Here is a 24,770-nt window from a genome sequence, read left to right on the forward strand (position 1 = left end):
GTGCACTGCCATGTAGAAAGAATGTTTATCACAGCCACTGACATTTACAAGTCAGAGCAGCACTTGGAATTCTGTTATCAGTCGGAGTCTCTTTTAATTTTCCGGAGGTTGATTATCCTACTTGTGGATTCTATTTGCTTTTTACTTTTCCTTCTTGCATCCTAAAAACTAGACGTGGGATATTTTCCTGCTCCTTTGAATGTTCATTAGCATGTTGATTTAGTTCCTTGTTTCCAGCTTTTGGTTCATATTCTGATGTGTCAGGAGCCTTGAAACTCTTGGCCAAAATGAGTAAGATTTTCTGTAGATTTCATTAGTCTGTTTTCATTTTCCCTGAAACTGGCATAAGAAAATTTATTTATGCTTAGCGACATCTGAATAATAATTAGAATTATTTAGGATGCAATTTAATGTGTGACTACCACGCCTTAGGCATTTGTTGTAAATTTCATGCACACAATCTCTCACTATTCACTGTGGCAGTGAAACATGGTACCTAGGAGTGGAGGCTTCTGTGGCTGTTAATCTGTGTTCAAATCCCAGATCTGGCTCTAACTGCTGTGTGGCCTTGGTCAAGTCATTAAACATCTCTCTGACTCAGATTCCTTAACTGTAAAATGAGGAGGATATTATCTACCTTTGGGGATTGCTGTGAAAATTAAATAAGTTAATTCCTGTAAATTCCTTATAATATTACTTAGCACAATAGGGCTATAAAATGTAATAAATGTTTATTATCACATATGCAAGCAAGGTAGATATTTTAGCTCCCTTTTCTAGTTGAGAAAACTGAAGGCCAAGGGGCTAAGTGACTTGCCTGATAGACCAGTGATTCCAACTTGGATTTGATTTCAAAATGCATGGTTTTTATACTACTCTGTGCTACCCCTATATTTATCTTTCTGGGGAGGAGAGAAACTTGGCAACATGACTATATATTACTATGTACCATATATATTTATCTGCTGCTCTAAGAAATCAGGATGGTTTTAGTGTGTAGTTATGGAATCCATTCCAATACTTTCGAGTCACATCTCATACACAAAGCAAATAAAACAACCTCACTCTATATGAAGGTTGAGCTCTCATAAATTTGGGGTCACCCTGGGTTTTCACATTTTCTGACTAATCTCATCCCAAAATGATTCTGACAAGCCCAGGATTATCCATTGTATTTGGTTCTGCTCCTGTATCTCACCTACGGGTCGTTTTCCAACACCTAATTCCATTTAATCAACATGAGCTTCTTTAAAATGCAGGCACTTTGCAACTGCAAATGCACCAGGACCTGTCATGAAGCAATTATGAATATTAAGTGCACTCCTCTATAAGAATGAGGGGAAGAGCAACTTGAAAACTTTAAAAATCAGACCATGATTTGGAAGCTTATGACTCCTGTGATATTTCCCAAGGTATTCATGAATCTTTTAATTAGATGTGAGTTTGAACTTCATAGCACTTCGTATCAATAAATCATAAACTGATTCAGAAAAAGGGGTATATTTAAAAAACACTCTGCTCTTGAGGCTTTGAAACGAGACTATAAAGAAAACGGGTGCCACAGATAAGTGCAAAAGAACCGTTTAAGTAAATACACATAGGCTTAAAAACATTGTGTTTCCAGACTGAATAGTCAAAGAAGAAGAAATTCTTACACAAAATAAATGTATGTCTTCATACACACATTAAGTAAAAAATAGTCAAGTTGCGCAAAGCTTCACCCCGCCTTCCCCTAGAGTAATCACACTATGACTTATGTCCAGAGATGAAATAAATAGCATGGGAGAGAGCATGCTACCTTCAGTTTGCCAGTCAAGCCACCAACGAACAGCATTGCGTTTGCATCCACGTCAAGAATCGTATACCCTGGAGGAGATGCCGCGTGGTATGTACTGGGCACGATGCTGGCTTTGGGTCCATCCAGGGCTCTCACAGAAATAGTCCCATTCCTCCCAGTTCTTGAGGAATCCGTGTTAAAATGAAGTGAAAGAAAATACAGAAAATGAAATATGTATCACATTTACAGTAACTTCAGTTTTTAAAAAGTTTTTTAATATTTATTCATTTTTGAGAGACAGAGCCTGAGCAGGGGAGGGGCAGAGAGAGAGAGAGGGAGGCACAGCATCTGAAGCAGGCTCCAGGCTCTGAGCTATCAGCACAGAGCCTGATGTGGGGCTCAAACCCATGAACCGCGAGATCTTGACCTGAGCTAAAGTCGGGTGCTTAAACGACTGAGCCACCCAGGCACCCCAGTAACTTCAGTTTTAAAAGGTATGAAGTATAGGGACTTGTTATGGAATATTCAAGAGATAGCTAGGTGCTTAGCTTCAAAAGATGCAGATTCATTAAATTGCAAATCAAAACCAAGAGTCTGATCTTTGTTGGATGTTTACTGTCAGATTCAACTAGGACTGGTAAGCAACATACCCTGATTCTGCACGTGGTAGTTGATATGAAAGGACACAGTAGCAATTAGCTGATGGAATTGCCATTGGTTAAATGGAAAACCTTTCTCCCATTGCCTTACAAAACAATTTACTGTTTACCAATGCATACTATTTAAACAAGTTCATAAGCTCCATCGTTTCTCCTAAAACCCCTTATGATATCTTGGATCCAAATTTGCCGAAGTAGTCTTCCTGGAATTGTGCATCTTTTGTTGTTTGGCATACCATCTTAATGCCTACAGCATAATGTCTGGTCTTCAGAGTTGTGTGTACAATTTGTATAGAAGAACTTCACTTTTAAATTCAATTAATAGAATTTCAAAAGCTATTATTATTTTATTTCCCTTCCTAAGTGATTGATGTCTATGACTTGTTAAATACGAAAAACTGGTCTCTCTTCTGAGTCAAGCAGCCACAATAAAACTTCAGTGTCTCTGTCTCTCCCTGCTATTCCATTTAGGTAATCTTTTTCTCTCTGAGGGTGCAGTATTAACTGATATACCGGGCAACAACAGAATGAATCTATCAAATAAGATTCTTCTTCATCTTACCAGAATGTATCTCTTACAAAGAGTAAAACTCTTTGTATCCATCACCTACATTCAAGGGTTGCTTGACCCATCTCTAGCCCCAGGCCCTTAACTCTACAACTCAACTATTAGCTCCTTCAGGTTCAGCAGGTGTTGGGAATAAGAAAAAGAGGGAATGAAGGGAAAGAATCGAGGACAGGAATGGGTTCTCCGTGTTATCTGTATAGTGCTAGAAGTTAACTGAATTAATGCTTCAAATACAGAATGAATCAGTAGCCTGTTACTTTGCATTTTAAGTAGTATGGACCTGACATACTATATACTTGTGCCAGCATTTAGATGCTGCACCTGCCCATAGGCAGCGTTGCTGTGAGGACTAGAATAGAGCTAAGCACTTGAAGACAGGTACCACTGGCAGCTCTTATGCTCTGGTCTGTGCTGAATGGGAGCAAGTCTCAGTACTTCTTCAGGGGAGATAGTATGACTGATAGCATGTCAGTATGGCTATGAGACAACCAGATGAATGGTCTAAAATGCACTGCTCACTCTGGTCAGCACCTTGAAAGCTTTTCAGTTGGTAACGGAGACTACAAGGGACACCCATTCACACACATTTATACATATACATTTAATATATAAGATGTATATACATGCATCCATAGCTACCTCCCTGAAATGGATAAAGGAGATTTCTTATAAACTGAGAACCCACTTCAAAATTCTGCCATTTAATTCTCTTAAGGTTTATTGAGGTAGTTACCTTGATGCCTCAATCCGGTACCAGTATGAGTCATCAATAGTCAAATCCGGATAGTCTACACGTCCAACTCCAGATCCAACGTCCCAGAGAAAGCTTACTTTGCCTTTACGCATTTCTATAGCCAGAAAGTCAATCTAGTCCAGAGAAGCACAAAAACAATAGATAACAGGTATCTGAAGAGGCCAACAGAGTTCTTTTCAACAGGCGCTCTTTATAGATATGGGAAATAAGTATAAGTCTCACAATAAAAAGTCCCAAATGATATGATCTATTATTATGCATTATTAAGTAATATTTTATTATTGTGTCTTTAAAGCAACACATGTGTCCTTACTGCTGAGGCATAAGAGTTAATGCAACTAATTCTAATTTTGAAACAAAAGTCTTTTCTCATTCTGATTCTTATGTTAGAGACAAAAGAAAATATTGGGAGGCAGAATTCACGGTTTTCACCAAGGATACTGACATCTTTTTTCTTTTAAGTTTATTTATTTATTTTGAGAGAGAGGGAGGGACAGAGAGAGAAAGGGAGAGACAGAATCCCAATCAGGCTCTGTGCTCCACTGCGCTGAGCCCAGGGTGGGCTTGAACTCAGAAACCATGAGATCATGACATGAGCTGAAATCAAGTGCCAGACACTTAACCGACTGAGCCACCCTGGTGCCCCAGACACTATTTTTGAGGACTCAACTATGATTTTTCACCCAAAGTGGTGTAAAACTTCTCACCTGAATGACATATATCAACTCGTACGTAATGACTGCTATGTTGAAAATTTTATTCATTTTGGAAGATCCCCATGCATACAAAGTTAAATGTTCAAATAAGAGGAATGAAAACTTTTGGGGTGAGCATTTGTAGATACGACTTCTGTCTATTGAGTCATAAATTCAACATGAATCCAAAGAGTTTTCATTGGTAGGAAATAAGTACACAATTTGTCATTTTCATTTAACATGAAAGCTCATTGTAATTTATTAGAGACTTGTTTTTAAAGCTTTATTCCTATTAGTCCTTCTTCTTAAATAGCCAGATCTGAAGATAACATTCTAAATAAATGCTGGAATACTCACAAATGAAAGAAGATGTGCCTAAATACTGCAAAAAGCTTTCTTAATTTTGTTTTCCTTCTAACTTACTTTGATGCTTCAGAACTTCCTGTGGTAAGGTTTTCAAAACTGAAAACGTCACACAATTTTGGGACCCTATTATTAGACTCCATACATTTTCCTCACCAACGGGACTAATCTCTGCCTAGTCACATATACAGGCGACAGAAGAAGCTGGATATCGAACTTACAAATTTGGCACTTCCGAGATAAAAAAGGAGGTTGTCGGCAACAGCTGTCTTTACATTGACAACGATATTATTGTAGCTTCCCTTCTTGATTTCCGGCTTGTATGTTCGAATGCAGTCACCCCCGGAAGACACAGACACTTTGATCTTCAAGAAAAACAAGGTACAAAGAACCAAGACTGAATCTCTCAGAAAGTTTGAAGTACCTCCCAGACAACTACAAAACCATCATCATCTCTTCTTTGAAGTTATTTTTCTATCATCAAATAGAATCATTAAATGCCCACATGCAGACACCATTATACTCATTAATGAGGGTGCAGAAGCCAGCTTCCCAGGGAGATTCTGACAATGAGCTGTTCACAGCCCCATATCCTGTTAGTGTGTTACTATTTTTCGAAGAATCTAAGTAACAGATTCGTACCTTCATACCTTTCTCCTTTATGAATGTGGGGACATTTTCAAGAGGTCATTTTATATGAAGCTAATGATAATGATCTTCATTAGGGTTGTTGAATGAAATTTTATAATTCAAATTCCAGTGATTTTCATACCACTTAAAGTAGGACATCATTTTTCTTTTAGTTTTCAAGAGGAAATTACCTACCCTCTCCTGTTCTTACAGTTGGAAGAGGCCAAATAGATTTTGTTCTAGATGTTCTAACAATATGAAGAATATTAATCATGCCACTCAGGACATACATTTGAGAATAAATTATACCTTTTTATTAAGTTGCCAGGAAATGAAACGGAAATAATTTTCAATGGCTATCCCTACTAATGTATTTAACAGCTCCTTTTTCTTTTGACGAGTACTTTAAAAATTACTATAAATTGCTAAGAAAGGAATTCCTACATGAATACAACTGAAACTGTTCATGCTGATTCTCACTTACATCCACTGAGCCTGTCTTCGGTCACAAATAACACTAGTTTGATTATGTGACTTAATTTCCATTTGTTCAGGTGTACCCTCAAAGGGCACTTTCAGGATGGTAATGGAGTTGCAGGAAGAAGTTGCTACTCTTCTCCATGATAGGAATCAAAGTTGGAAGCAGAGACAAGGAAGGGTGCAGACCTTTTCTTTGCCACTTGTTTAAACGCTCAGCTTCCAGAAGCCTCTTGGTTCTCACTAGCAGTCAATTTTCTCGTTCCTTCAAGCATTTCATGCTACTCAGTTTTTGCACTTGGGAGAAAACCAACTAGGTTTATTGTTCTCCTTATGAAAGGGTTGTGGTGACTCCAAACAAGATAACCTAGGATACCACCATGCCAGTCTCCATGTTGTGGTGATGCAGGAACAGCTCCAAGTCTAACTAGGGAATGGGCACAGGCAGCACGAGGACTCTGCCCCAAGTGTGGTATAGACTGCACTGAAGAGATACTGGATGAAAAACTGGGTACATTTTCAAATGAAAGCCAAGGAGAGATTTTTCGTTCTAATGAATATGTAAATTCTTATGTGTTTGAGAACTTCTGGGGACACAGCAGATCTGTTGCATTTCCTACAGACTCTGTATAAGTTGTGTATTTGTATATTCTTGTTTCCTCACGTAATCTGCTAACAAAATTGCATCTTCTGCAGAGGAATCAAATGCTGGAAAGGAAAAGGGGCTCAGCCTAATGGAACTCTGTGTGGTGGCCAGGGGCTAGAATAACCCCAAAGCCTATTGCTTAGATGGTTTCCCTTGTCCTTGCCTTCCTCCTAAGGGGNGGGAAGAATGGTCTTCCTGGTGAGTACAGTTTTCTATCAGGGTGTTTGTTCTTTCCTCCACAAATGATGGGATTTCCCTTCTACAAAACGTGCTAAGAGTAGGTAAATCAAAATGAGTTGCAGAAAAACAGAACTAGGAAACCTGTAACTTTTACTCTGGATGTGATGTTAATACTGTAGAGCAGACACGCAGTGAAGGTTGGCAGAGGGTGATATGTGACGGAGTAGCAACTATACAAAGGGTTATCCAAGGGGTTAGAAAAAGTATAAGGTAAAGGAACAGAAAGATAATATGGTAGAAGACAGGTAGAAGAAATGCAGCTTTCAAATGTTTTGAATGTTCAGGAAAAGGTGCAGGATATCATGAGTATTTACAAATTTGCAGCAAACGAACCAAGACTACCATCAGAGAAGACCTTGGCACTGAGCAAATTCAATACCTGAAGCAGAGTATACACATCACTGACATCAGAAGACAATCAAAGAGAAGGAATCAAGGCCTACTGGGAATTTATGAGTAGAGCTGAGCAGCGGATTGAGTGATCCCTGGCAGGAAAAATCACAACCAAACTCCTAGCAGGACTGAATTAGTCATCAGAAGTAACTGGGTGTGTGGTTTGTCTTACCTTTATTTCACAAATACTTTATAGTTTGGGTCACAGAGCCATATTATGGCTACTATAATCACAAATGACTTATTTTTGTTTGCAGAATACAAAGCAATCATACACTTTGTTGCTGTTTAGAGAAGAAATGACTGAATACGGGTGGAATACATGACTGTTTGATCATAGGATTGACTTCTGTCCTTGGTTAGGTATACCTGGTGGAAATGACAGGGGATTGCATGTCTGGTGTGTTGAAAAGGGGATCAACAAAGTGTAGATGACGGAGCACCAGTACTGAAGCCTAACTGAACTGTTGAAATTCTGAGAACTGAAAGTCTAAGACAGTAGCCATTTTAAAACTAAGGGTATTTAACGTCACTAGGAGTAACAATTAATCTCCTTTATGGCATACTTTACGTATCGAAAAATATGGTTCTCTGAACAAAATGACGGTGTTATGCCCCAAATGCCAGCAATTGATCTTGTAAAGTAACCTATCGTTCAACTCTTACACATTTATATAAAAATTCCTCTGGATTTTCTGTTTTCTGCCTTATGGTTTTGAATATACCCTCAATATCTGAAACATTTAGGCAGCCCAAACTGTTGGTAACCAGACCATAGCTACAAATTTCTCCTTTTAACTTCCTTGTGTTTTGATTTCCAATTATAGAGACTTCTTTTAATAAACTGAAAACTGGTATATCAAAATACAATATTTATAAATTTCTCCGTAAGAAGTTGGTAGGGCATATGCCTTTCATAAGAAGGAAAGTTTCTGAAGCACAAATATCTCTTAGGATGTTTGGGTCTATCAATTATTGTTATTTCTAATGTGAACCGTTCATAAGACTTCTAAACAAAAGCCACTAAGCATTAGGTACCTCTAAGGCATTTCTCATACAACATTACCAATGAATCATTATGAACTCAATTAAACATTATTGAGGATCCCATTATTTTATCTATTGGAGTTTCACTGCACTTCATTCATCCAGTAACCAGGTCATTCATTTAAAAAGAGTATCAGCTACTTACATTCAGAGCCAACAAAGAAAGAAAACTTTATTATTTTATTAAAAAAATTTTAATGTTTATTTGCTTTTGAGAGAGAGGGAGAAACAGAACCTGAAGCAGGCTCCAAGCTCTGAGCTGTCAGCCCAGAGCCCTATGTGGGGCTGAAACTCACAAATTGTGAGATCATGACCTGAGCCGAAGTTGGACACTTAACTGACTGAGCCACCCAGGTGCCCCAAGCTAAAGCTACTTTAGAATACATGTCTTTAATTTTTTGGTCATGTTGAGTATGTGTCAGGGCCACATCCAGACACTCATGCCATGTTACAAATATATTTATAGATCATCTTTAATACCTACAAAACTTACTTGAAAAAAAAATTGACTTGCTTATGTATTTCTAGCATCTTATTTAAAAAAATAAGACACTTTGCTATAACTTCCATTTCCAAATGTAATTGAAAATTTCCTTGAAAGGCATGGACAATGGTTAATTCTTTTGGCATTTCTTTATACCTTTCTTTCATTTTGTATCTTGAGACAAGTTTTATATACTTAAGGAGTAGGAGAAAACAGAACTGATGTATATAGGGCATATTTCTAGATTTCTTTATAAAAAGAAATAAAAAAAATTTCCAGATTTCCGTATATGATGACTTAAAAAATGTGGCTAAGTGTGTGATTCACAAGAGAATATTTACTATTTTTGCTTCTTTAAATGAATATTGCAAAATACAGGAGTGATATCTCAATCTCTCCCTTTCTCTTGTTACTGCCACCTGCTGTAGTTGGGACTCTTAATAAAGTTGCCTTCTGGGGCATCTGGGTGGCTCAGTTGATTAAGTGTCCAACTTCAGCTCAGGTCATGATCTCATGGTTCATGGGTTTGAGCCCCGGGTGGGGCTCTGTGCTGACAGCTCAGAGCCTGGAGCCTGCTTCTGATTCTGTGTCTCCCTCTCTCTCTGCCCCTCCCCACCTCAAGCTCTGTCTCTTCTCTGTCTCAAAAATAAATAAACATAAAATAAATATAAACTTCTTTCTAGTATCTTCTTATTTATACACCAAACTACTTTCAGATTCATATTCAAAAGAGCACTGCTCTGATAATATTATGTTTTACATTCGAGAACTTTCAGCTTTTCCTCACCAATGAGGTTTATCTCAGGTATAATTGTTGCTAAACAAAACTGCTTCCATTTCCAGCCAAGGCTGGAACAAAAGCTGACCTCCACTGACCTTTTTGATTTAATGTTCACTCTACTAATAATCCTGGCAAACTAGACCACTCTTTCAAGCAATGACCCTGAACCTTCCTTCTCTGTCTGACTTGTGCATTCTCAGAATGCTCTGCGTCCTTACTCTCCCCTCCCACATCCAGCACTACCCCACTCAAGGCCAGGCTCGAATTCTTCTCTTTGGGAAATCTTCTGGCCCCTACCAGAAGGGATCTTTTTTTTCCAGAAGTTTATAGCCATTCCCAGTGCTCATGTACAAATAGTACACTATTTGGCATTATCTTAGAGTTATGTATGTACATGGCTTAATTTTTTCTATGGTGTTGTAAACTTGGTACCTAAAAGTAGACTTGAGCATCGGAGATGCTTTTTCTACATTGGCTTAATTTTAGTTAAAACCACAAACCTCAGACTAATATCTGACTTCTTTTCATTTTTTGCTTCGTATATATAATACTCATATGGCATCATACTGCCTACACGGTTTTCATATGGTAGCTCAATATATATCTTCTCAACCCTGGCTGTTTCTTTCACGTTGAGCTTATGTATATCATAGTGACTAATTTCTTGTCATTTTCTAAATTTCTCTTTAATTTTTTAAAATGTTTACTTATTGTTGAGAGAGAGCACATGCATGTGGGAGGGACAGAGAGAGAGAGAGAGAGAGAGAGGGAAACACAGAATTGGAAGCAGGCTCCAGGCTCTGAGCTGTCAGCCCAGAGCCCGACATGGGGCTCAAAACCACAAACTGTGAGATCATATCCTGTGCTGAAGGTGGACACTTAACTGACTGAGCCATCCAGGTGCCCCCTAAATTTCTCTTTAGTCAGCATGAATCCCTTTTTAAAGTGCACCTTGAACTTATTATCTTAGCTTTCTTTAGAGGTATCAGCTATGTCTAAGGAGGAAGAATGATATACTGTTACTTGGGCATCATATTATTGCCCACTACTAAAACATATATAAGTTGATGAATTAAGAAAAGGCATTTTCTGGTGATTCTAGCTTCAGAGTTGTTCAGGAAAATGGAACTTTCGAGATGGAAGACTTGAGTATCTAAAAAGATTTGAGCTTAAACCTGACAACACAAAAGCTATTATTTTTTTCTTCCATTTCTACAGTTGTCATGGATGTATTTACAAGCCTAGATAAAGTTTCCCATTGGCACTTAACAATTCTACCCTGGTTCAACAGATTACTATCTTCTAGAAAGTTCTATGTCTTTCCTAATAGTTTTCTAATTAGGTTAATAAAGAGCAAAATTTTGATACAAGTGAGGTATTCTCCATTCTTACTCCAAAAAAAAAAAAACCCTGCAGAAATTATAACCAAAATAATTTTTGTTGTCCCTTATATTCAGACAAAAAATATATAAAAGAATGGTTCTTCATTGCTATTACTCTATATAACCTTGTTCATTCCTTCCTGATACAGCCCCACTGACTAGCCTTTTGTGCTTTCATCAAAAGCAAGAACTCTCACCCATGACTTTGTAACATACAGTAGTAAGATTTCCATTCTTGCTATTTGTGCTACTCTATTCAAACAAGGATAAAATATAACAAAATTCCCATTTTTGTTTTTTTAATTTCTTTAAGATTATTTATCTCTCCAAGAGGGAGAAAGAGAGAGCAAGCAGAAGTGGGCAAGGGGCAGAGAGAGAGAATCACAAGCAGGCTCTGCATTATCAGAACAAGCCTGATGCAGGGCTTGAACTCATGAACCGCGAGATCATGACCTGAGTCAAAGTCAAACACTTAACCGACTGAGCTACCCAAGTGCCCCACAAAATTCCCATTTCTAAAACAGTAAGTAGTGATTATTCATCCTATGAGATGTGTTTTGAAACTTATGGAAAAAATATCTAACCTTTTATCCTCCCTTCCCCTTAAAACAGCTTCAAGTTAAAGGAAAACAGATAATTCAACAGGATACACTGGGGGAAGGTATTCCCTCTGGGACTAGTACAAAAAATTACAATCAATTACTGATATTGAAAGTAAAACACTTACAGAATTAGCTTGTTTCCGGGCTTGGTTGATCAGTTCCTTTATCTCAGAAATGTTTTTCTTTAGGTTATCCTCAAGTTCCTTGATGGGTTTGAGTTTATCTATTAGACGATCAGCTTCTTGTTCTAGATTTTTCACAGTGGCATCTGCATCTGCAACTGCATAGACCAAGATTCGTGCACACCACACACACACACACACACACACACACACACACACACACAAATGAAAATAGTAGTATGCTTAAATAATTGAAAGTATTTCATCTTATCCACATGACAAAGCAGGACCATGACTATTGAAGCAGTTTGTGATGGCAAATGCAAATATTTCAGTTGGAACTCAAGCAGGCCAAAGCAGGACTGTTAGAGATAGAGAACCAACACTGTGGCTGTGTGACCAAAGTGAAAGTTAGCATTGAAGGTAGAGAATACAGTGAATAATTCAATGATTAATTTGTAGCTTCAGCCAAAAATCTAACCTTTATGGAATAGAATTTTAGTTATAAAATCAAGGAAATGAAAGTGTTTTAAAATGTTATCTCATCTGTCCAAGCCAGAACTGTGTTTAAACCAGAGTTCTCACACAAAATTGGTTTTCCTTCTTTTACTCAGTGTCTGTCTTTGTACATCTTAAAGAGAGGAGCCTATCAGAATGTCTTCTGAAAACATTGCAGTGTTGAACAACCCTCAGACTGAAGGCCTGTCTTAAACTTTAATTAAATCTTTCATGCTGCAGTTCATTTTCATTTTGAAGAATAATTGATTATCCTAATCTCTATATTAGGTTGAGACATATTAAACTGTCATTTTTTATAGGTTAAAAAAGGTTGAATATTGACAATTTCAAAGGAGCTTAACCCTCAAATAATAAGTTTATCACTGATTCAGAGACTTTCAGCATGTGGTCTTCAGAGGAGGGTAAATGACACATGGAAACCAATTACTCAATTTCTAGGATGCTGGCCGTCTTACCCAAACCATGTCATTTATTATCTGATTGAGCGTGTATTGTTCTGCTTTCTATCATTGTGACTATGGTGAAAAAATGAAACTACTTAAGGACCAAGGCTGTGTGCCCTGCTCGACTATGAACGATGTGTTCTCCGGTGGTCAATGGACCACTGAGAGCTAATCCTCAGGAATGAATCAAATGTGCTCAAAAGCAAGGAAATTGTTATTTTTTAAACTAGGTTTTGAATTAAGTATTTTGAACTCATAATACGAACAACATTGTGAGCGATGTTTAAAAAGGACATCGGTATGTTATTAATTTTAATAGAGTTGCTAGATCAAAGCCTGAAATGCAGGTTACTAGGGTCAAAGCCCTTGTTACAGAATTGTATATTCAACAGAGACACTGTTGAATTGTATACTTTAAGTAAACCTTTTGCCTATGTTTTCCTTCCTTTAATTCTCCAATATTACTCTGATATTCATATAATATACAAATTATTCTACAATTGAGAACAATGTTTTAGATTTGGATTTATGGGAAAAACAAAAAGGGTAAAGCAAAGCTACTTAAGGTTTGTGCAAGAAAAGATTCTTTTCTTTGATAGCTTCCAGATTCTAACCAAATGTTTCCAAATGAAATTGGAAGTTTATGCACCTCTTTCACTCCCCTCCCCATCTTCTGAAGCAGATTAAGTCTTTTGGGAAATATCTTCTTGATAGTTTTAAAAATAAATCATCTGTGATAGTGATTCAGATACATTCTTGTATAGTAGTTTTTTAAAACTTCTGACTTTCTTCCATAATTATTTCAGTGTAGAGATTTTAAAATCACTTTTGAAGATAGATTATGACTATGTTTTTCTAGAAAATTATCTATCTCTACTAGGCTCGAAAATTCATCAGCATAGAGTTTTGACAAGTACTCTCTTACGTGTTAAATTTCCCTCCTGTACGTTCTCATAGCTCCTCTAAGAACTTTGCCTATCTGCTCTTTATTATTATTGATCAAGCCTGCCAACAACTTAAAATGTTTTACCTTTACATTCCTAAAGATCTACATCTTGGATTTATCAAGCGTATTATTTTTTGGTCTTTTAATTCACTATTTTTTCATCTTCTTTCTTTTAATTTTTATTTTGTCTAATTTATAGGGTTGATTATGTAAATTGTTCATTTCAGTGCTTGTTTAGTGAGGTGATCACACTCATTTTCCCCTGAGGACAGCCTTGGTCATATCCCCCAGGTCTTGATCGTTGGGTTTTATAACTATTATTTCCTATGCTGCAGTTTTCTTTCTGACTTTGAGTTTAAGCTATGAGATATTTAAGAGAGAATATTAGTATATCCCAAAAATTTCTCATTAGATAAGATCTAATTTTATTAAGTTTATTATGCGCTTCTCCAAGGGTAATTCTCTAGAAGCTGAGAATAATTATTTATATGGAGGGGGAAATGCGGGCCTCAGGGGAGAAAAGCAATGACAACAACATATATTTTAATCCTGCTGCAAGGAAGTCATTTGAACTTCGGTGGTGGGATCTGTCATGAGAGACATCCCAATTTAGTTCAATTTGTGGAAGAGTTCTGTTTTATGTTTTTCTACTGATATAGTATAGATATTTCACTAATTTCTACGACACAAATGGAAATACGTAATATCAAATACATCCACATGCTAACTTTTTGTAAACGAAGAGGTCTTTTTTTTTTTTTAATGTATCTAGGATCAATGCCGTGACACTGGGAAGCGTAGCTATCTAAGGGTCAAGCAATGCCGACGCACGCTCACATGCAAAGCTGAAGCTTTTGCAATAGGCAACTGAGCATAAAGTTACTAGAAACTATGCAAGTAAACATATACATACTGATTTCTGCAGGAAATTTCATAGGGAAGCAAAACAAAGAGAAATTAGAAAATTCATGAGGACATATTTTTATAGATATTACAAAGCAGTCCTTCTCAAAAAACGGTACTTTTCACAACAGATGCTAATAATAAATGTACCCTATTTAGGTCAAACAAGACCTAAATAAAATAAAAATCCACAAATACATGTCAGATAGCAGGCTATTGTTCATATTAAAGGAAACTTTATCATGATGTTCTAATAGGATACAAAACAGACCCAGTTTAATTGATATCACAGATAACTATCTCTAGACAGAGGGTAGGATCAAAAGAGATAAATATTATGAATCGGTCATATCAGATGAAATCAATCTGGAGTAGAATGAAATGATATCTTAAATTTTAAAATAAGTAAAAGAGAATGATACTTACTTTAAAACTAATTTTCATTCTTTGGGGGTGGGGATCTTGTGATTTGACATGCATTGGAACCATTTATTCAGATAGCAACAATGCTGAAAATCAGCACCCGAATTAGAGAACACATAACATCAGTAACAGTGCTCTCGTTATTGCACAATATAAACACTGTGATAGCCAGTGAAAATGTTGGTATATAAATAGAGGGCTCGTCTCTCCAGAGTGTCAAGTACAAAAAAATCAGGCATCTCTTTTGGTGAAATCACAGGGTGAGATAATGTTCTATTTCTTCACAGAAGGGAAAAAAGAATATAAAAATATCCTCTTGTTTATTGACTCTAGGTCATAATTTAAATTATCATTATATTAAATTCCACCATATTTTCTCAGTAAAATCCTTATTAATGTGACATAATTTAATATAATACACAAAAGATGTGAAGAAATATTCTTGCTAAAGTAAACAAATACTTTAATTTCCAAAAAATATTAACCGGAATTTAAATAATGAAATATTAATATTTCTAATTTTAATGCATTTCAGGATGATATCATTTTCATATCCTGTTATACAGGCCTGTTCATACATGTACCCCTTGACCTCTATGTTCCAAGGGACTTCACCAACTTGGAGGGTAGAATTTCCCAAGTACAATTGTGTTTTCAGTTATACCGAAGAAGTAAAAATATATTTGGAAAAATAAAAATTGGCATTCCTATACCAAAACTAATGCAGACTTTGAGAAGTTCTAATTTCCTCTGGATGGGACAAAATGTGGACGCAGAAAGCACTATGCAGAACCTGGGGGCTTGGGTTCTAGTTCTGAAGCTGCAGATGCTCCATTCCAGAACCCAGGCTAGAAGGAGGGCAGACAACATCACTGCGGGGTCCCTTCCAGCTCTAAGACGTATGAGTCTGGGGTACCTTTATAGTGTGAAGAAACAAATGACATGACCAAAGTGAAAAAGGAGATCTTACTGTTCTTCGAAGGATCTTTTACCACCGCATTTGTTTTGGCTACGCTGTCCGCTAGTTGATTGTAATTTTTCTTCAGGCCGTCAAGGTCCTGGTGGAGATCTTTAATCCGAGCCAGCACATGCTTTGCTGTGTCGTTGGCTTGTCTCGCTTTGTCCTTAACGCCTTGCAGTTTAGTGGCTGTGTCTGCCAGCAGAAGGTGTAAGGAACAGAACACAGGGTGTGGGGTTAGTGGCTTACTCCATGAGAGTCAGAGGGAGGCGGTGGCTTGCCGACCTCAGAGACACACATGCAACGGGAAAGGCTGAACTCTGTCTCATTAGGTTATAGCTAAGGAAATAGATTTTTAGCGTAATGAAATTTTCTCAGGGACCTTTGGTAGGCATATTTGATTAACTCTTCCAATAGCAAAGTTATTATTCTAAATGTTTATTGCATAAGGGTACATTGTGATTGGCTGCTGAGCTTATTATACAGAGAAATTTACCCATGATTCATAGTTTCATCTGCACATTCAGAAGAGACAATGATGAATGTACTTCAACTTAAAGGTAGACAGACCTTCTCAGTTCTTTTAGACCATGTGTTTACGTATTTATATTTATTTTCAGCATTGGAAAATTTCTATAAATGTCCTTGCTACTGAGGGTCATGACATGCAATCCTGGGAAGTTAGATGTCTTTAATGTTAAAAAAGTAAAATTAATATTTTCTGTGTTATATAAATGTATGCATTAGTTTCCTTGATCATAATTTGTGTAAAAACCATATACTGAAAAAATAGATGCCAATTAGTATGTGTAGATTAGTGGTTAAGAGCACAGGCTCCAAGAACTCCTAGGTGTCATAGTTGGTTAAGCATACAACTATTGATCTCAGCTCAGATCAAAATCTCATGGTTTGTGAGTTCAAGCCCCATGTCAGGCTTTGTACTGGCAGTGCAGAGTCTGCTTGGGATTCTCTCTCTCTCTCTCTCTCTCTCCCCTCTCCCACTTGCATGCACTCTCCCTCAAAATAAATAAATAAACTTTAAAGGAAAAAAAAAAGACCACAGGCTCCAAAATTAAACTGTGGAGTTCAAATCTCATATATGCTACTTTTAACAATGGCCTTCAGTAACTTGTTTGTTTCTTAAATTCGATATATGAGTGAAATCATACGGTATTTGTCTTTCTCCGACTTACTTCCTTAGCATAATACTATGTATCAGTTCGTCACCTAAAAAGTGTGGATAGGGGTGCCTGGGTGGCTTAGTCGGTTAAGCGTCCAACTTCGGCTCAGGTCATGCTCTCGCGGTTTGTGGGTTCGAGTCCGATGTCCGGCCTGTCTTTGGATTCTGTGTCTCCCTCTCTCTCTGACCCTCCCCTGCTCAGGCTGTCTCTACCTCTCTCTCAAAAATAAATAAAAACATTAATTATTTTTAAAAAAGTGTGGATAATACTATTCACTTTACAGGATTAAGATGAGGATTGCATATACTTAACAAGCATATTGGATAAGCACTCAAGAAACATTAGCAAACTTTATTATTGTATTATGCTATTAAAAATATAAAGGATAATGGTTTCAGCAACTAATTCCAAACAATAACTTCAAGTACTTATAATAGGTAGGAAGATATTACAGACATGGTTCTAACGTTACTGTTTGAAAGCTGAAACATTTAAGGAACTGAACTTTGCCAAGAAAGAAGTGCTCATGGTTGCCAGAAGGAAAGGGTGGTGGGGAGATAGGAAAAATGGGTGAAGGATGGTGGGAGATAAAGGCCTCCTCTTACATCATGGATCAGTCATAGAAATAAATACACAGTATAAGGAAGATAGCCAATGCTACTGTATGGTAGCTACAGTTGTGGTGAGTATAGTATCACCTATAGAGGAGTTGAATACTATGTTGTGCACTTGAAAATAATGTAACATTGTGGATCAACTATATTAAAAAAAACATGATGTGCAGAAAGACTCTCACCTGTTACTGTAGGTACTATAATAATCTGCTGTAACTTTGTGGTAGAATGACCTTTTGGAGAACAGTACTTGTGTGATGTTATTTTTCCCCATTAATATAAGACTACAAATAACATTATTTCTAACAATAATAGTTTTATCAGGAATAAGATTTCCTGGGCTGACACATGGAAGAACAGTATCATATCAAGATGGCTATATATTTTCTTTTTTTGCAACATATGCCTATGGCTGTCAGCTAGGGTAATAGAGCATAAGAAATATCACAGTGTGAAGTGTACGTTAGTCTTTCATTCTCACAAAGAATAATTCATAAGTAAGAAAACCAATATCTTAATTTCCTGACAACAGTCCAAGTGCAATGTCAGAAAAAACGGTAAATGTTAGAACATTCTTTAAAAGTTCAGGTCAACTGAGGGGCGCCTGGGTGGCTCAGCTGGTTAAGCATCTGGCTTTGGCTCAGGTCATGATCTCATGGTTTGTGAATTCAAGCCCCGTGTTGAGCTCTGTGCTGACGGTGCAGAGCCTGGAGCCTCCTTCAGATTCTGTGTCTCCCTCTTTTTCTGTCTTTCCTTTGCTCATGCTCTCTCTCTCTCATAAATAAATAAACTTAAAAAATAGTTCAGGTCAACTGACAAAGTGTGCAATGTCTGGAATGCTTACCATTTGGAATGGCTGACAATTTTCCCAAAGTGTCATTCAAAGCTCTCAGGAGATCACCATTTCTAACATCTGCATTTTCTAATCGGGTTCTTAAGCCATTCAGATAGTCATCATTTTCTGTGGGTAGAAAACAAAAAAAGACGAAATAATTTTAATCGTCTTTGAGCATATACATCACTGATCTAGCTATAGTTTCAAATTATTTTAATATAAAATTTATAAAAGGCAGGAGAATTAACTTAATTTTTTTAATTAATTAGCATCTCTCAATAAATATATTTTAGATCATAATGTAAAATATGTTTATGGAATGACCACTTCATTTTTTATAGTTTATTGTCAAGTTGGTTTCCATATAACACCCAGTGCTCATCCCCACAAGTGTCCTCCTCCATGCCCATCACCCCCCTTCCCCTCTCCCCCACCCCCATCAGTCCTCAGTTTGTTCTCAACATTCAAGAGTCTCTCATGGTTTGCCTCCCTCCCTCTCCCCCACTATTTTTCCCCTTCTCCTCCCCCATGGTCCTCTGTTAAGTTTCTCCTGTTCCACTTATAAGTGAAAATATATGGTATCTGTCCTTCTCTGCCTGACTTATTTCACTCAGCATAACACCCTCGAGTTCCATCCATGTTGCTACACATGGCCAGATTTCACCATTTCACTCTTAATATGTTCTACAACCATGTTTTTTTCTTGGTATCTGACTTTATCTCACTTAATTTGAGGGTTTTCTATGGAGAAAAAAAACTTCAAAAGAATCAATCTTTTATTGCCGTTATAATGATGCCCTCTTGATATCATTCCCATGAATATTACTTATTTTCAAAATTTCATTACCAAAATGGATCATTTGGATTGGTTTTTAAAAATCTTGAATAAATATGATTTAAGTAGAATCTCCCAACTTCAGTATCATATTAATATTTCTTTGAAAAAGAAATAAAAATCATAGGAATAAAAAAACAAATTCTAGTACATTTCTGATAAACTGGCATATTTTTATAGAGAAATAATATTTTATAAATTGCTCTCAAATAGGCTTTCTATAGATTGTTTTTTTCTTTCTACCTTCGTATGATTTCTTTAACATTAAACAAACAAGAAAAAACCCACTGTAGATAAATTAATATTACAAGTGTACATTTTTCAGCTTCTTTCCACTAGTTTTTTTTTAACATTGTCCAAACTTTGGCTTAGTTTGTATTATAATAGCAACTAAGAGGTTCAGAGTTTGAGTGTAACAAGATAAAGGATTAAGTTATGAAATATTTTAGAAGAAAATAAAGATCCAATCTGCTAGTAGAAGAACCTAAGTTTAGAAATTTTGCTTAAATACACATCAAATTGTGAATGTATCTTAAAATCAAATCTGTCTTTTTTTTTCTTTAAACATCATTTATTAATGAACACTATAATTGAATAAATGAAAGATATAAAACCCTAGGCCTCCTATAATACTTTTTACTTTTTATGACTGGATAAAACAGATCGTTTCTTAAAAAAAATATTTCAAATAGTTTATTATTGCATAACGTTTATTCCCTTGTGAGGTGCATGCCAATCATTTCAACTAGCTCTACAGAAATGCAAAATATAAATACATGGTAGAGACCTCAATTAAAGAGGAACACTGAGAAAGGACCAGGAAAGAGGTAGCCCCCTCCTGGCCGGGACTGGCAGAGACATTCAGTGATAGTAATGACCGGCGGTCTGTGTGAATGTGTATGTGATATAATAACTTCAAGATATTTCTACTATTACCATCTCCAACTTACAAATGAGGAAATTGAGGCTTAGAGAATTTATGTAAATTTCCTAAATTTCCATGATTAGTAAATGGCAGGGAATTCAAATCCACATGATCTTATTCTAGAAATTGTGCTTTTTTTTCCATGGGTTTTTTTGTTTGTTTGTTTTTTACAAATAGTTTATTGTCAAGTTGGTTTCCATATAACACCCAGTGCTCATCCCCACAAGTGCCCTCCTCCATGCCCATCTCCCCCTCCCCCGACACCCATCAGTCCTCAGTTTGTTCTCAGCATTCAAGAGTCTCTCGTGGTTTGCCTCTCTCCCCCTCCCCCACTATTGTGCTCTTAACGGCCACAGTTTGCTAGCGTTAGTAATCAAAACCAGGGATCCGCAGAGCATATTAGGTAGTAGCGCTCTTCCCTACCCACACCTGACATCCCATCCTTTCACCTCATTTCTCCTCATTTTCTCCTTTGTTGCTTTAAAAAAAATTAGCCACAGTTAAAGACATCTTATGAGCCTCACACAAAAACTACGTAAATAATCAAACAGGAATATTAGAGAAAATTAGCAATGCCTACATGCAAAATGACATGCAGATATACAAAGTGTTCCACATTTTTGTGAATGATGAGCAAAATAGAGGAATAGGCAGGTCACAATAAAATAAATAGAAATAATCACCAAATTCAAATAAAGCACCTAAGATTATCATATACAAAGGAAAAGTAAGATATCATTTCTCATTTATCAGATTGGAAAAATATAAATGTCTGATAATACCAAGTGGTTACAAGATTATTGGTGGAAATGCAAACTGATGTCATTTTCTGAAGTACAATTTAATAAATGTATTAGAATTTTAAATAAACATCTATTTGTCCCAGCAATTGCATGGCCAGAAATTTAGACTACAGATATACTTGTGAAACTTTATCAACATGTATCTTCCAGAATGCTCATTAGATCTTTATTTGTAATACCAAAAAAAGAGAAATAGCAAAAAAAGCTCTGTGTTAGGGAATGTTTATATCAATATGGCAATGGTATATACACAGTCTTTAAAAAGAATTAGGTGAGTAGGTGCAGATATGAAATAAAAATCCTTAAGATCTTTTTCATGAAACTGAGCAAGATGTACCATATGTATATGCTAACACATGGATGTAAAAATTTGTCAAGGTGGGATCTTATAGAGGGTAGGTGGCATAGAATATACCAGAGAACCCTGACAGTATTTACAACAGGAAGGGAGTTGATGGTGGTGTGGGCAAGGGTGTACTAAAACCTTTCATTTCATACTTAGTTATACTGGATAAATTGTTTCTTGGTGCAGATATTTCTATTCTTTTATTTCAAAGATTAAAAAAACAAACAAACAATAAAAAATGACTACCGCAACCCGACCTAGGGCAGATCGTTATTGCCAACCCCACAACTGTTGTTTTCATCGCTTTCTTAGTACCTAGTGTGGGGAGGCCAGGACAGACTAGGTCTCATACATCTAAGCCAGAATGGTCTTGATTTGGTTGTATGCATACCCCTTGTAGAGGCAGTGCACCTGACTTCTCAGAGGAACTGAGCAGGCCCCTGTCATCTGGAAAACAACCCTGGCCTTGATCAGCCTGCATCTGGGAAGGAGAGCAAAGGGAAAGGAAGATGGATGAAGGATTCTTAACTAGCAGCGTTCTGAATGTGAAAAAGGACTGAACATATTAATTAATGACCCACTTCATTTCGTGTAAGGGCTTTATGGGCAGATAGATTAAACCACTGTTATACAATAGTAAGGTAAGCGCGTGCTACAGTTTAATGCATCTGCTTTTAAGTTCCAAGTCAAAGACCTGACATCACTGAAAAACAAAGCATAAAATATCCTAGCAAAGCATGGCTCTAAAACATCAATATGTCCATTTCAGTCACTAAGATGTTATTATTTTCAATTCCAGTGCCTCAAAGTATACTTTCCAAGTAATTAGATTTTCTCCTCTGTCAATCATGATTCGTCTTTCTTTTACTACTTCTGTTATTTTCTCTGTTTGTACTAAAATAAAATCTCTGGATAGGTTATTGAAAGTCTACTTTCAGAAAGAAAGCCAGTCTGATTATGAGTATGATAGCTATATGAATTCCTTGCAAATAAAGGGCTGCTCTTTTGATATTAACTTGCAAGTCTTTGTCAATTAAGGAAATGGAACAGTACAAATTTTATTTCTTAGCTTCTTGATTGGATTTGATTTTTTATATAATGAAGCATTCAAAATGTTCTGGCAAGCAAGATCTTCATGTACAGTGAAAAAAACCATTAGTTTAAAGGGCATCACTAGGTTTATACTGTTTTATGCATTCGGATAGCCAATGCTGGCTGAACAGTCAGGCTAATTAGTCCAAGGAAAGACTGATCTGAAGAACATAGTTGCTGCTGTCCCTCAAGTTCCAAAGCAGTAATTTTTATCCTCTGCTTTCTGTACTAGAAAATCAAAATGTGAATACTCTGACCCCACTCTGATTTCTGTGTTTCACCTATTTGATTCAGATGCCTTCTTGATGTATCCTTTCTCACATTCTGATCATTTTTTTTTCTGAAGTAGTTTCTGGAATTTCTCAAACCAAATCTAAACACTTTATGACTTTGTCAATAGAATTAGGTGAATAGAAGCTGTGTACAGAGAAGTAGTGCAGATTTCAAAATGGAAAACCTGAGAAATTATAGCAATGAAAAGCTAGAAAAAATAAGCACTCTAAGATTGGCTTTAAATGAAAAGACATGAGGCAGAGTGTGTCTCTAGCTGACATGGAAGGAAGATTACATTTGGCCCAGTTTGAACTGTAACGTGACCACAGAAACAGAATTATTAGTAGTTAAAAGAACATCTAACCCAATTCTTTAGTTGTCATTTCTGAAGAACAAGAAAGGATCAAATTTATAATTCATAGTGACATTTTAGAGGATCTCTTCTCACTTTCTTGGCTCTTGCACCCAGTAGCTATAGTCAAGTCATTCTCTTTTTCTTCTCTCTGGATACCACCCCCACCAAGCCTCAAAGGCCATACATGCATGCTTTCTCAGCTCTGGTTTCCCTTTCTCATCCTGTCCTCACACATTAGAAGACAAATGTCCAGAAATGGGTTTGGCAGAGACAGAACTCATAAAGTGAGAGGAAGGAGCAGAGCAGTAAGGGTATACTGTGAACATTCTGGACAATATCATTTGCCTTTGTTGCCTATCCACTGACATTGTTAGGTAGACATACTCAAAATGAAAGTCGCAAGACAGAGTTGTAAGTCACTTCCCCTAAGAGTAGATACTTACTCACTTACCATGTCCCTGAAGGTGTGCTGAATAGGGATTAGAGTTTAGTTAAATTAGAACTGGAAACTTTGAACTATGCTATGTCATATCTCAAAATAAAGCTGTTAATGTTATTTCTTCCATCATCCATAAGGTCTTCTTTTACAAAATTCTAGTCATTAAAAATGGCATGTGGTGCAATGAAACCCTTATAAGATGTAGAGATGGAAGTTGTGGGTTCAAATGCCATCTCTATCCCATTTTCCATGTATAAATGAGAATAGCATGTTCCTTTTTATGACAGATATGAGAAATAAATCTGAGGATATATGAGAAAATATTGGCTTTATGACAGGCAGTAAATGGTAACACAATAATTCACATTGGCTTGATAACTGCCTTAATGTATTTACCAGTTTCCAATAATCTTGAAATAGTTTTCAGCTAACTATAAGAATGCTTTTTATAGATTTTAATGAAGTATTCTATTTGACTATCCAAACTCACTTAGTTCAGCTCTTCAAATGCAAGTTTTAGTTTTTATTTAGGCACCAGAAAATACCTTGAGAGAATCTCTCATTCATAAGGATGAAATTCACAGAATTACTATTAATTTTGAAGGGGTCTGGCTAAATGGAATCTATTGTCAAATTGCCATCCAGATAACATTTTGCAATGAACTTCTTGATTACCATGACATTTGTCTTATTATGAATGAATACACTGAGTGATCATTATCATTTCTAATTTGCCTCTTTAAACAAAAATGAAGAAATATCCTCTCTTTAGGATTTCTTTGTAAAAAAAAATAATCCATGTAACTTTCATTTGTTACAAATGTGCTTTATGTTTTCTTGGAGAGGCACCTTCTAAACTAGAGAACAGGTTAATAATGCAGTGTTTCTGTGTGTAGTTCTGAAGCAGAAAGTTTGAAATAGTCAAGGGATTGGCATGAAGTCATGTAAAATACCTTGATTTTTGACCTTCCTGATAATGGGAGATTTCTGCTACATTTGGGTATTCATCCATTTATTCATTTATCAAACATTTGGTAGGATCATAAGTGTCACCTGCATCACCTTCTTAATTATGGCAGAAACCCACTGTTTTTGTCCAGCAGTGAGTAAAAGCATCAGCTTTGGAGCCAGACTAATTGTGGGCTAAAGTGTTGGTCTCACTGTACAAATGTGGTAAAATTCAAATTGTCGGTGTTTCTTCCAATCAAGCGATTTTGTTTTATATATAAGAGGTGGGCAACCTTACTAAATTACATAATA

General features: G+C 36.5%; 1 protein-coding gene across 1 annotated transcript in view; it reads right to left on the minus strand.

Moving 5' to 3' along the window:
- LAMA2 (laminin subunit alpha 2) overlaps positions 1-24,770 on the minus strand; it is a 500,973-nt gene that overhangs the window by 67,214 nt on the left and 408,989 nt on the right. Inside the window, exons 41-46 of the mRNA XM_077775991.1 lie at positions 18,452-18,568; positions 15,825-16,007; positions 11,624-11,778; positions 5,038-5,181; positions 3,738-3,871; positions 1,799-1,958 (exon numbers count right to left, since the gene is read on the minus strand). Of these exons, the coding sequence (XP_077632117.1) occupies positions 1,799-1,958; positions 3,738-3,871; positions 5,038-5,181; positions 11,624-11,778; positions 15,825-16,007; positions 18,452-18,568 (893 nt within the window). The remainder of the gene's footprint in view (positions 1-1,798; positions 1,959-3,737; positions 3,872-5,037; positions 5,182-11,623; positions 11,779-15,824; positions 16,008-18,451; positions 18,569-24,770) is intronic.

Source organism: Crocuta crocuta, unplaced genomic scaffold, assembly GCF_008692635.1.
Source record: "Crocuta crocuta isolate KB4526 unplaced genomic scaffold, BGI_CrCroc_1.0 scaffold25, whole genome shotgun sequence".
In the NCBI taxonomy this organism is placed as follows: Eukaryota; Metazoa; Chordata; class Mammalia; order Carnivora; family Hyaenidae; genus Crocuta; species Crocuta crocuta.